This window comes from Xiphias gladius, chromosome 8, assembly GCF_016859285.1.
Source record: "Xiphias gladius isolate SHS-SW01 ecotype Sanya breed wild chromosome 8, ASM1685928v1, whole genome shotgun sequence".
In the NCBI taxonomy this organism is placed as follows: domain Eukaryota; kingdom Metazoa; phylum Chordata; class Actinopteri; order Istiophoriformes; family Xiphiidae; genus Xiphias; species Xiphias gladius.
The window spans coordinates 23055548-23069670 of record NC_053407.1 but is presented as its reverse complement, the minus strand read 5'-3'; the positions used below and the strand labels follow the sequence as shown (position 1 = coordinate 23069670).

At 41.9% G+C, this 14123-nt stretch overlaps 1 protein-coding gene across 3 annotated transcripts in view; it reads right to left on the bottom strand.

The window, feature by feature from the left end:
* The window catches only part of kcnq1.2 (potassium voltage-gated channel, KQT-like subfamily, member 1.2), a 170929-nt gene that overhangs the window by 44604 nt on the left and 112202 nt on the right, over positions 1–14123 (bottom strand). For all 3 annotated transcript variants that reach the window (XM_040132054.1, XM_040132056.1, XM_040132055.1), the window contains exons 16-17: positions 13766–13806; positions 12078–12139 (exon numbers count right to left, since the gene is read on the bottom strand). In XM_040132054.1, the coding sequence (XP_039987988.1) occupies positions 12078–12139; positions 13766–13806 (103 nt within the window). The remainder of the gene's footprint in view (positions 1–12077; positions 12140–13765; positions 13807–14123) is intronic.

Genomic DNA, 14123 nt, shown 5'->3' with positions numbered 1-14123 from the left:
AGCAGTGTTTAACTGTTCATTTCATTAGTTAATAGTAGAAATACACTTGTTGCTGCATGCAATCCTATCTGTGTTTAAAGTCTATGCATTTATATCCTTCAGAATAAACATCCACAGAGTCAGAAAAGTATGAAAGGGTGTAGAAATGTGAATAATAATTCTGTAACAATTAGTCTAACAATCACTAATCAATCGCTTATGATGATTAAATTAAGTAAACAACAATTTGGGTAACCAATGAATCTTTTAAGTCTTTTACCAAGAAAAAAAACTTAACTTATCCAGAAAAAATGCAAAACATTCACCAAAACGTTGACCAACCTCTCAAATGTGAGAATTTGCTGCTATCTTTGGGTTTGGTACTGTTGGTTAAAAAATAGAAGCAACATTCTATAGACTAAATGACTAATCAAAATAATACTTAACAGAATCAACGCAGCACTAATGACTAAACACATAAACCAGAACCTAATTACCCTTGACTAAAACCTTAGTTGCGTGAGAGTTGAGAAGGGATTGTTTTGATATTTTGGCAGCCATCTGCCATAGCATGCTGTCATAGCAATGACAGCACAGTCTGAACGGCTGGTGTGACAGACGACAGACACCGAGCTGGCCCGGCGAGCCCAGGGAGGGGCTTCCAGAGCACGCACAAACACATGGCACCTGCATTCCCACAGTAGTCCAAGTCAACAGTCAGAGCCCATCCCCCTCCTTGACACTATCAGAGAGGGAGGGACTGGGCGAGTGTGTGTAGGGGGGAAGGAAACCCTTCCAGAGACAGAGAGAAGGGAGTGATTTAAGCTCTCCTCCCCTGGTTGAGGGCAGCTGGAAGGGCCCAGAGTAGAGGTGGGAGTAGAGCAGGAGTGGGGGAGTGAGTGATGGAGGGGGAGAATGGTCAGGGGAAAAGGGAGGAGAGTGATCCAGCTGAGGCAGCAGATCTCCACAGAGGCCCAGTGCCAATATCAAGGTGCTGAGTGAGCCAAGAAGGGGAGCTCAAAACACACACAGAGGCTTACTCTCAATTTGAAGTCAAAAATAGCCACAGGCACAAACACTCTCCTTGCCCGCCTTCCTGCAAAATTCAGTAGTGAACCCACGTAAACATACGCACACTCCACAGACACTCAGATGCTTGTGAACACGCACACTCTAACATACACAATCATTCTACTCTCAAGTGCTTTTCTCACCCTCTTCCCTCCTGAGGAAACTCTTGTCGCTTCCCTCTTCACTTCGAGCCATGCATAACCTCCTGTCAGCTGAGTCAAACTGACAGGACAAGACACACAGTTACACAGGCAGCCAGAATGGGCTCTATTCTACTCTAATGACCGGGCCTGCTGAGATGACCTTTGACCCCCAGACACAGACTGTTTGGCCGGTGGTGGACTGGTGGGAATGACCCTTTGGCTGACACTGACCTTTGGATGTTCACTACTCACCACAAGCTGCCCGAGTGTGCACTTGATGTGTCTGTGTGAGTTTTTGTTTGTGTGTGTGCAACCCTGCTAGGCGTCATAAGTGCGTGAGCATTGCTGATGCTACAGCAACAAGAGGCTTGACGTGCCTTATGAAACTTGATATTAGCCTAAGACGTGCATGAAAAGCAACCAGGAATTGTTGGACTTCTTGAATAATGCAAAATACGTCAGATGAAACAAAATCATAAGTAATTTTACCATCCAACTCTGTACTTTGGGTGATTTTTCAAGCAACTCTTAAGCTCGATAGTTAGCTAATACAACTACTTGATCACACTCCCTCTGTCCAGTATCTGTGAGAACATAAGATACGGCAGAATCTTATCTATTCCTTATCACTCTGACTTTGGTCCAGTCTCTCCAGTCTTCTCCGGTCCTTTCCCAATCCCCTCCTTGTGTGTGAAGGAAAAGACATATCTCAGTCAGCTTGCTCTTCTGTTTTGTTCTCGTTTCTGTCTGAGGTTCACTTCAACCCTTTATCTGCTCTGCTTATCAGGCCTACTTCAGCTCAGACACTCCTGGCCTCCCTCTTCCTCAGCAGTATGTCATGGAGGAGACATACAGTATCAAGATCTCTAGACTAATGTCTGTTCCTCGCTTTACCTCTATCTACTTGTCTGCCTGTATCTCTGTGTATGTCTCGGTTCCTAAGTACCAACGGAATGAGGGCGAACGGATTTAGAGCATTGTGTGTTGTGCGTACGTAGTATCAACTGATCTGAATATTTGTCACCTTATTTATGTGTTGAAGAGCATTTTTGCTTTTGATAGACATCTGTCTGATTTCTTCCTTCACAGACGAGACCTGCAGCATTTACATTTTTCTTGTGACCATTACGCAGGCATCGTGTGATCACAGGTTGTCAGTCTTGTCTACAAAAAATAAAGCACAGCTGGGAGCGTGGGGAACAGTGTATATATCACGGCCAGCAATAACTGTCCTGAACCAGAGCAGACAATGGAAATTACCTTACCCTTATTGCTGGAGCTTCTTGCATTTTGCCAGTGAGAGCACTGCAGGGGTGGAGCACCTGAAACTACTAAAAGAGCTCTCTGCATTGCATTATTATTTTATCATTGTACAAAACATGCTTTCTGTTTTCTTTGACAGTGTCACTATGTGAGATTTTCATTTTACGGCTGTAAGATGCAATCAAAGCCACTAAAACATGAGTTTCTGGTAAAATGTGTGACTTGGCAGGAATGTGACTCATGATATGGTTGTTCAGCTCTGTTTACAACATTGGAGACGGGATAAACTGCACTGCCTGTAGCCGTAATATTGGTCGATAGCTGCAAAACAGGCACAGGGTGGGGGACCTTTTTTGATGGTCACCATTCAAAGTGTTGTAAATATGCAGTTCCCATTCACGGCCCCATTCACTGATTCAGCCTCAAATAACAGCCTCCTGATTTTATCCATTGTACTGTACGAGACTAGGCGAGGCCTGTATCCTGTGTGGACTACAAAGTTAATTACACACAATTGAAAGGTGTGCCTGCTTAAATTGTTCTACAGGGAAACACAGGGGAAGGACACAAGCTTGGTAAGTGTTTTGCAAAAACCTGATGCCATTAACGCAAATGGGAGACGACAGGAGACTTCGCGGAGAGTGGATGGAGCAAGTCGGGCAAGCACATAGGTGCGCGCACACACACACAAACACATACACACACACACACACACACACACACAATGATTTACTAAGGGCCATACCAACCCCACTGTTGCCTGAGGGATGTGACTGGGCACAGAGTACCGTAGGGCCAATGTCTGAACCACAAGTGGCCCAGTCAACTCCTTACACACTCATAAACACGCCTGCATTAGTAACAGCTAGTTAAAATCATTCCATGAACCTAAGGCACTGGCCTGCTATGGCACGACATCCTGCTACAATAATAAAATGTACCTTATAATATTTTTAATCTACTCCCGTATGATGGGATGCTAATGTCACTCTGACTGTTGGTTGGTCCACCATACTGGTTAGGCCTGAAATATCAACAATTATTGGGTGGACTGAAATGGATTTTTTTTTTTTTTTTTAAACAGACATTCATGGCCCCAGAGGATGAAGCCAGCTGTCTTTGGTGATCCACTAACTTTTCCTCTACTGCCACCATGAGGTTGACATTTTCTTTTTTTTAGTGGAAGTTCTTGACATCTATTGGTTGTATTGCCATGATATCTGGTACAGATATTTATGGGATTCTACAAATCACTTTTATCCTTACGAATGGCAAACCTCTCAGTGCAGAAGGGTTTAATGTTGTCTTAACACAAGCAGCCAAACAGAAATTGTGCATAAATAAAATACAATCTAAAATTAGCAATTATAGTGATTGATCCGAAACTCAGGGAGTTTGATACCCAGCCCTAGGAGCAATCACAGGCATCACAGTAATGAATGAGTATGCTAAACTAAATTAATGTTTCACTAACAACAGCTTTATGGAGGGTGCATGTTGATTGACTAGCGGAGATACACATCTGCATAAAACACGCACACACACACACACACACACACACACACACACACACACACACACACACACACACACACACACACACACACAGTACAGACATACACACAGTGTTACACATATGCACATTTTGCCCGTTATATTTTCCCCTGGTACCAGCTTGACTTAACAGCAGTGACATTTACACTCATGGTCTCTGGAGTAATTTACACAGTTTGGCACAGCTGGTTTATTGTTCCATGTAGTTGGCTGATTTAATAGCACTCAAAAGTAGGGTGGCACCAGGGCTACTTAGCACTGTGTATTTGTAAAACTAGAGGTCCCAATAAAACAGAGACCCCTGTTCCATGAACTGTATATTGACCCTTTCATAACCTTCTTAAGTAAGCTAACACCTCCCTGCTGATAATGAACTAGTCCATGTAGGAGTATATTAGTGGTCAGGGATGACTACAAGTAGTGGGGGCATTTGGCCAAGACAATAAAATATATGTAGAAAAAATATATCCCTGGGCCCTGCGAAACCTCTGCAATTAAAATCGAAATGTAGCATGGGTATTTACAGCCAACAAGTAAGCCCACAGTAGGTGCTAGAGAGATGCAGAGAGAGACTAGAAGAGAGAGAGAGGAGGGAGAGAACTGACGAGAGACAGCGGCAGTGTACAACATGATTTAGATGCTGTGAGTGAGACTGCAGACCTTTAATCCTAAAGGCACAGAACCAGAGAGAGACAGAAGAAAGGCGAAGGGGCAAGCTCTGCGAATGAGAGACCAGGAGCCACAGAAAAAGAGAGTTTGTGACAGCAGGCAAAAACAGGGAATGAGAGTAAAAGAGTGATAGAGAGACAAAAGCAGAGAGAGGTAGAAAGGGAGAGAGACTGTGAGATGGAGAGTGAGCAGCCAGACATGCAGGCAGACTGTCCGTCTCTGGTTTGTGGGAATGCGGTAAAGACACAGTAGTAGGCAGGGTCCCGGCTCTGAAATTAGAGAGTGGCGCTAAGAGAAAGGAACCAGAGCCAAAGGCCGTCTGGGAGCTGCCAGGGGCTGCATCCCCAGCACACTGCCGAAACACGATTTACTGCTGGGCTGCACTACAAACAGCACACCGCTCCTGGTGCTCTATCTAAGTCACAGCAGCACACCACTCGTTGCATGCTATCAAGTTCACAACACTATAAAGATACTACATCAGCAGTGGGAAGTGTCGACGTGAGAAAGACCAGTTCAGCTTGGTGCAGCAGGGCGGTGCAGTGAGTCCAAGGGAGGTTGCTGGGTCACGAGTGAGGACAAAAATAGCCAAAAAATAGTGTGTTCAAAACCACAAGGGGTAGGATTGGTGTGGGCATGTTGCAACAGGTACCGATAAGAAGCTGAAATACAATAATGGATTTTTAAAGGTTTATCAGACAGCAAAACACTGCACAGCAATTTATAATCTAATGTGAAAGGATTTTGCAACTCTGGAAAGTTTTCACTGTGACCATCATTCTTTCCATTGCCTTAATGATTGTAAGGTAAACAGTAGAATAACACTGTTCATGTTAGAGGGTATTCTACTTGGACTACTATGCTTGCATGTGTTTAGTTGGCCAACGTACTTTGTTACCAGATACGCGTTGTAGCGTTGTAGCGTTGTAGCAAAACTTTAGCCAGGTTTTTGTTCAAAGACCCTTCTTTCTTTGTGGGCACAAGTCTGGGGCCCTGCTATACCAGCACAGTCATCTCATTGACATGAATGAGACTGCATTTTTGACACAGTACTAATGTCAGTCCAAATGGGGCCTAATGCATTTTCTCCCCACTGAATGGTTTCAGAGCAAAGCACTGCAAGCCTTGCAGGTCCAGGAAGTGCTGTTCTGTAGAGGACCATGACCTCTGACCTCCCTGTGGCAGGGATCTCCCCTTTTGATATGAATTTATTTTTTCTTTCAGTGTCGTCTTGCACCGAGAACACAGTGCTGCATAAGCATATTTGCACAAATCTACATCTTTTATCCAGGGACTTGTATAATCAGTGACAGTGCAAAGAAGCCTCTGCAAGAATCTGAGAACTAGATTTAATCAAAAAAAGAAAACTAGAAAACTGCTAGGTTGTGTTTGCGCTGCAGCTATCGCACACCAAGTTCAGACATGCAGGGAGATTCTGTATGTGCTTGTCTGCAGCACAGGGCAGTTTGGAGTACGGCCGCTGCACTGAAGCTCTGTGTTCCAGGATTTGTGTGCATGTCTGTGTGTGTGTGTGTGTGTGTGTGTGTGTGTGTGTGTGTGTGCGTGCGTGCGCGCGCGTGTGTGTGTGTGCATGGGCTTCCTTTGCCAAGTTTCCTCTCTTTGTTTAGACCAGCCCGGTCAGTCCGGCTCCCTGCTGAGCACATTGCAGCCAAATACACACATATATCAAAACACAGCACAACAACAGACAGGGTGCTCGTAGGGCAGAGAGGTGCTGGGAATAGGAGCAAAGGGGAGTTTAGAGAGAGACAGACTGGTGTCTGTACGAGAAAACAGAAAGAGAGGGGGGACCGAGAACCAGAAAGATAGAGACTGTTGGACAAGGGGAAGTGGGATGGCGGTAGACTCACCCTTTCTAGCAGAGGGGCAGGAAATGGACAGACAGTGGGTCACTGTGACCATCACTCTAATTACAGAGGGAAAGGGAACAAGTTGAGGAACATGTAGAGAAGTGGAAGAATGAACAGAGCGACACCAATGACCCAGAGGAAGGGAAGGAGGGGGGAGCCGGGCAAGTCTACAGTGGGACCACTCTAAATGAGATGCAACTTTATTGGGTACAAATTTGATTATAATAATGTTCAAATCTGTACTGTTAACGAGAATAAAAGACATTTGTCTCATTACTCTAAATAACAAAGAGGGGCTGCAGTTCAGAGGGATGTTTCATCCTTAAACCGTTAACAAACGGACACTACAAAAATATTTTTTTCATGACAATCATGAGTAATGAACTTCCTAGTGTTAGTTTTTGCCTCCTTAATTACTTTTTATACAGCAATCACAAACCGGCCTGTTTGTTGGACATGAGTCTGCTCTGTAGGGTACCAACATAATTGTGTACATGGTTTGCAGATAGTTAATTCCCCCTTTTATTGACGCCAGAAAACGACTGCCTACTGTAGCTTTAAATCCTTTGAAAAATTTCCAGTAAACTTAAATAGGCTGAAAAAGAACCATTCTCCCCAAAATTCAATTGAGCACGACATAAGAACAGCAGGAACCTCGCTGAACTCTAAAGCATCTTTCAAGTCCAAAACTTTAAAAGTCTCTTTAAAAACTTTTATATCTCTCTGTGTGGTCTATAACATTCTGTTTGGCTTATTACTGTATCACTTTGTTTCAGTTAAAAATAAACATTTCCTCTAATCTTTGATTCCTTTGCATTAATTTTGTTGTGATCTTAAAATTAAACATTTTTGTAGAAAAAACAACATCGCAGTTATAGCTACAGACAATGCCCCAGGCACTAAAAAGAGATTACAGTTCCTATTGATGTAGGCTTAACTTGCTCTGGTGGCCAATATCCAAAGCTGAGCAAAAACATGACTGGATACAATATAAATGTATTCAGTGATGTACACACATCATTATTAGATTTAAGGCTTGACATGCATTTTCCTCCTCTGCTCCCCTGTAGCTGTTCCGTCTCTAACCCATCCTGCACCGGCAGAAGAGATAATGAAGCTGTTCCTGTTTGCTGTGGGACTTCTGAGAGCTGAGCTGAGGCACTGCTGAATGGACATCACTGTGTGTGCGTCTGCGTGTGTGACGGGATTTGTGTATTTATGTCTGTCTGGATATCCATTTGTATTTTTGTATATGGTCTAATGTATAAACATGTATTTATGTGCCTGTGTGTTTACCAGGCCCTCATCTCTAAAGCCATACACTGGGTCTGGACTGGACCAGTCTAAACACACACAGAAACATCCATACACACACACTCCTGCCCCCATCAAAGCTATGCTTTTAGAGACGAGGGGCCCTAAATGCCTTACAGATGGACTCCCAACAAACACAACACTCTGTCTCGGCCCTCAAGTATTCCCAGTATTTGGCCTCGCTGTAATTTACAGCATACTTACCTAATTGAGATGCTATTAAGGTCAGGGCATGGCATTCTTCTGCGTACGCCTGGCGCTAATGCACATGATATAAGCGTGACATACACAGCACAGTATATTTGAAGTCAACCACAGAGTGAATGTGATCTATGGTCCATGTAGTGTACAAATAACGATGTGTTGAGCAGAGACGTGTCTGTGCAGGTCTGGAGGGCACATTAGAGGATGCTGTCCTCACTAGACACTGCTGATGGTTTTACACCCACCAACTTTCTGCAATTTCCAAATACAACTAAGTACTACTTTAGAGACTACATTATGATGGACTAAATATTGAATGTCAAACAAAAACTGGACTTAATTGTGAGCAAATCAGAGAAAAACAGTGACCACCACCCTTTAATTTGAAGATTCTGGTACTTTTTATATTTTAACTGACAACTGCAAATACATTCATTTTAATAGATAAAATGAATGTATTTGCAGTCTTGATATGAAGTATTTTCAAAATTTTGATAGAGTCATATCCTCTGTTTTCAAAACATTATTTGATATTTTAAAATGTATTTGAATAACTGATTTATGATTGACTTAGTTAATTTTAATCATAAATTAGTTTAGTTTAATTAAGTTTACTAACTTTATTATTTAATGCCAGAAAATAACAAATTTGACCTTTAAAGGTTTAGCGAGGACTAATATTTTTTCATCCTTGTGAAAAGCTTTCAACCTCGAACAAAACAAATTTCTCTTCCTACGTAATTAAAGGCTGCTCCTTCCAGCTCTACACACTAATTTCAGTTTAAAGTTGCTGGCTTTCTGTGGACTGCACGACACTTTACAATATTGTAAAATCGCTGAAATAAAATAGGATCAGACTAAAAAAGCATAAGCTTGTTTTTCAGACAGACATTTACAGGCTATGTGAAAGCATATTGTTGTAATTTCACTGCCCTTTCTGTCTATGGCTGTAAGAAAAAAAATCCTGTCCCTATAAAACTGGGAAAGATTTACCACAAGCAGTGGGCTGACTTCATCCTAAAGCCTGCAGTGAGCTCCTTTCTGAAAAGCCATGCTGACGCTCAAAGACACTGACCACTGTTTGAGCTTGTCGTTTGGGTATTTTTCATTGAGTGTGTCTGACAGAAAGATAACACACTGTCACAGAGTGCCATCCATCTTCGTTTCCAAGTCGCTCCTGGAGAATTCAATCTTGAGAGTGTGGGGTTAGACACATTTGGTGATTAATCAACTCTATGCTCATGTGTGTGTGAGTGTATGTGTGTATAGACCTATATGTGTCTTTGTCTGTGTGTGATAAATCACTGTCTGACCCTGTACAGGACACACAATGCCTGAGCCTCCTCTAGCCCACTGAAGATAAATTCATCTACAAGTGATGTGCTGACAATTGTTGGATAAGAAAATGATTCTATCTTACTCAGCCCTGACGTAAGGAGCAGTCAGAGTAGTCGATGTCGGGTGTTTTACAGGGCAATGAGAGTAGAAAGTGGGAATTTGTCAAAAAAAAAAAAAAATGTAGCTGGAGGTCGACCAAGAGTTAATATTGAGAAAGGCATGGGAACACACTAATGCACACACAAACCCAAACACACACACATTAGGGCACAGAGTTGATGAATAATTCCTCAGGGCTGTTGGGAAAGATCCTATTCTGAAGTGATTCAACTGTGACACCAGGGTTTTGCTTTGTGTGTGATTAGGGTTTACTATTATAAACAACATGCAAGAGGTGACGCAACTCAGACATTACACAACGCAATAAAATACATGCAGTGAAGCGCAACAAACAAAAGTGACAGCGCCGGAGATTCTGTTGCAAACAACTTGCAGGCCACTCTAACCATTTGAAGCCAAAAGAAAAAACTTCATTCACTGTGTAATTTAGCATTTGGATGAGGTATTATATCGTTGCTGCAACACAGGCTTAAGGTTGAAATATCGTTTCAAGGGTGAATAAATTTGTTAGGTGTCGAAATCAGACTTAGAATCTAATTTTTAACAAAGTAAAGATTCATGTGAAAATCGGCCAAGAGGACAAAGGAAATGCTGTGTTAGATTAAAGGGGTTATACTATGAGTGTAATTATAAAATCACCACCTTCCAGAAACATAAAGGTTTTAAACTTTTTAGTTTAAACATTTTTAGTTTATCTTGAGTAGAAATAATATCTCCAAAGTGCTATTGGAGCTTAAAGTAGCAGGTCTATCTGGAGGTGGACCAGAGAATGTACTAAGTAACAAGGGTCGATGGGTTCAGTCACCTGCTGCCTGAGGGAAAAAGGAAGCCCCCTTTTCCATATAACAGGTGTGATGGGCCGTCAAAACAAGAAATTCACACGACCAGAAAGGAGAGATGGGAAGGGGGCGGGTGCTGAGGCGAGGAAAACAGTAATTATGAAGGGTGAGCTGTTCTGGGTATCAAGAGTCTCTGTTGGCTCTCCTCTGTTCCACTTTGAGAGGTTGCTTGTTGCGGGAATGCATGCGAACGTTGCTGTGATTGGGGGAACGGCGACCGGTTCCACATTGTTTAGGAGGGAGAGGGAGAGCAGCCTGCATCAGTAAGGGTTCCACTAATTTGTTTCCCAATTATCCAGCTCTCAGTTTTATTTTACGTCAAGGCAGTGTGGGGAGAGAAAAGAAGTGAAAGAGAGAAAAGAGAGAGACTGAAAGAGAAAGAGAGAGAGAATGAGAGTCATAGGTAGGAGAGGCACTTCTGAAAGCAGGTTTATGTTTCCAATCAAGAGATTATGATCACAACATGTAGCCCTGAGCAAATGGGCCGGAACTCAATCACTGAGGGAGGTCTTTAGGCTCAGAGCGTACGTTGGTTCAAGATCATTACTCCTCTCTCTGTAACAAAGGGATCTGAGAAAAGCAAACGTATGCAAACATTAGAGAACATCACAGTTGATGAGCACACAGAGATGGGAATGTAAATGTCAAGGCAAAGTGGGGGAAATCCTGAGCTGGCTGACTTGAATAGAAAAGAAGTGGCTGCAGAATGCATAGTTCTACTGTATAGGAGGTTCTCTTTTACCGTAAGATGTGAGAGCCACTTGACTATAAGGTTAGAATACTGTTTTAAATACCAGAGTCGTGAAAAAAAACATGCTTGAGTGCACAAACACATTTCCAAACATTTCCAAATCCACAAACATAATTTCACTTTCTAGCAATGCCACCAGTCAAACAAACAGACAACAGATGTAGCCACACACTAAAACTAACAAACACATTTCATACTCTGTGATTTGCACACGGAAAGACACAGAGCCAGATAGACAGGAAGGCAGACACATTCAAACACCAGTCCAACTGGTTCAACTGCCCCCACAGGGGAAATGTCTATCTTGGCATCGCACTGACACCACGGCCGGCATCATGCTGGCATCACGTTGTGCCAGTTCTTCTATGAGAGAGGGCATGCCTAGTTATACCCATGGGCTTCATAACACAGCTGTTGCCTTTTGGCTATGCCTCACTGCATAAAGACTTTTCTCTCAGTCCTCCCCCCAATGCCACCAGTGCTCTGATATTCCCTTATGGAAACATAAACGTCCAAGAGTCGACACCACCTAACCTATCTAGGGTAACAGGAAAAAAGATGGGCTGATGTGGAAAAGGATCAGAATTACCCCATCCCGAATAATACAAAAACAAGAACAAAACAAAACAGAACTAACAGAAATGTAAGTTCAACATAAACACTGAATAGATGATTATATATATCTGTGTTCTTAACAGAGAGGAGGTAGATGTTATATGTATATGTTTAACATTGGCACAGATTAACCGAACTCAGCCACAACATGGTCGTTATCAAAAGATTCCACCACACGCATTCATCTGATATCAGAGACAGGAGCGAGCGGAGTCACACTCACACACAAACACTCAGTTATGCAGTCACACACATACTTTTGCTCATGAACACCAGGGGTAATCTAATCATTTTGTCTCTCTTACAAAACACACACGCGCAGCAGCAGCCGCAGGAGTGTGCCTACCTTATCTTCTAGCCTGATCAGTCGTGCTCCAACAGTAGGGTATTCTTTATCTTCCCCTTTTCCTGAGGAATGAAAAAAGGATAAAAAGAAAAAAAAAACAACTCAAACATACTGTATATAAACACATACAAACATTCAATGCTAAAAGAAATACATTTCCCTCTATGACAAGAATTTACAACTGAAGTTCTTGGTGGTAATCACAAGGACATAAAAACAGATGCAGAAAAGTGCATCTTGTCACACTCAGATCGATTAATGTAGGCTCACGCACACAATACAAAGATAATATCTACAGTAAGAGCCCTAAAGGCTCACGATTCCTAGTGAAACCACTCATTCATTTTCTGCCATTTTTGTGGGTACTGGTCACGGTGGCAGTTTACAGCCCCCCTACTGTAATGTATACAGTAACTGCATGCCAGAAAGAGTTATGAGAACTTAATGCAAACTAGTCTGAGCATTTAGACCAATATGTACACATTTTTGTCCATCCAGCTTCATTTTCAAATGACAGGGGAGCTATGATAGCAGTTGCTAGGAGCATTTAATTTAACATTGTTCACATTGATCACGTCGATCTCATACACGTTTCCGTGCTATTTTTCATGAACGTAGCTAGGCAGCTTGCTAGCTATGTAGGCAGATGACATTCCCATTCTTAATCCTGCCTATAGACTACTACAAAGCTCAACCCTTCAATTGTTTCACTAACCAAGGGACAACCGGCATCCATAGACACTTTCACAGCAGATTGTCAAAGATAACATTAATGATGGCTCTATTCCATTAAGTGTCACAATAAACCATGTCAGTGAGTGAGCATGCACAACAGCAGAGCCCTAGCACTGGTTCGCCTAAACTGAAGGCATCCATCATTAATGTAATTTCACTTGTGCTTTTCCCTCTTTGACTGAGGTTAAAATGTCTGCCATTAAAAAGTGGCAATATGGGCACAACAGCAAACCTATTTTAACTGTTGAACAAACTGAATATGTAGGCAGTAATCCAGAGGTCTGGAACCAGGCTATTAATAATGACCATTTCACAAGCAATTGATCAACTGTTTACTAATCATACTTGACATCAGTTGCAATTCATAACAAGACCCACATAATGCTTGTAGATTGTTTCATCGTGATTAGTGAATACTTATTAAACTATATGCTTAATTTGAATATTACATGACTACAAGTAATAGATAATAACACAATAAAATCAAATATCATTGATTTAAATTCATCAAGTTACGAATCTATAAATAGCTGATTACTTTACTCTTCAATAATGCCATTACCAAATGGACAAATGATATCTAATTTAAAAAAAATTAAATTATCATCAACTTGATGACAGTTATCTACTTAAATAGCAGATACTAAATGATTGATTCCTAATTTGTTACTGATTTTCACTATGAATTCAAAACAAATGTACATACTCTGAAGTAAATCCACACATATACATCCACATACGCCCACTAACAAATGCCTATTTGCACAGTGAAACAAGCAGCACACATAAACATATCTACATCCAAACAGAGACATATGCACACACAGGGACCTCTCTTTCTCCCTTATTTAGTCTGGCACAGCTTGTGTATGTGTGCGTTATAAACACAGAGATGGAGTGAGGAGTGATGGCTGTCTATCAGATGGAGACTGTTGTGTTTTCTGTGTATTTACCTGGAAGAAACATTCCTGGCTTCCCCAGTGTGCCGTCCAACCTAGGGGAAGAGACAGAAGAAATGAGACTGAGAAAGGTAGAAACACCGGCCAGCACTTTATTCCAGCTTATGAACCAAACAGTAAAATAATATAAGCCAATGTAGTATTGTGCCAATAAAACTAAACAAATGGCGTCAGCTTGAACAGCATTTACTTTCTTTCTGAAAAACCGGGGGTGAATAAAAAAAAAATGCAATGCTCCTATTCAGACGTCGAGCTTTGAAAATAAACAGTAAGATTTTGAGAGGTTTCACTTGCACATGTGGACCGTCAACTATAAATTTACTGAAGCAGGGGAAAGGAACTTCAACATGCA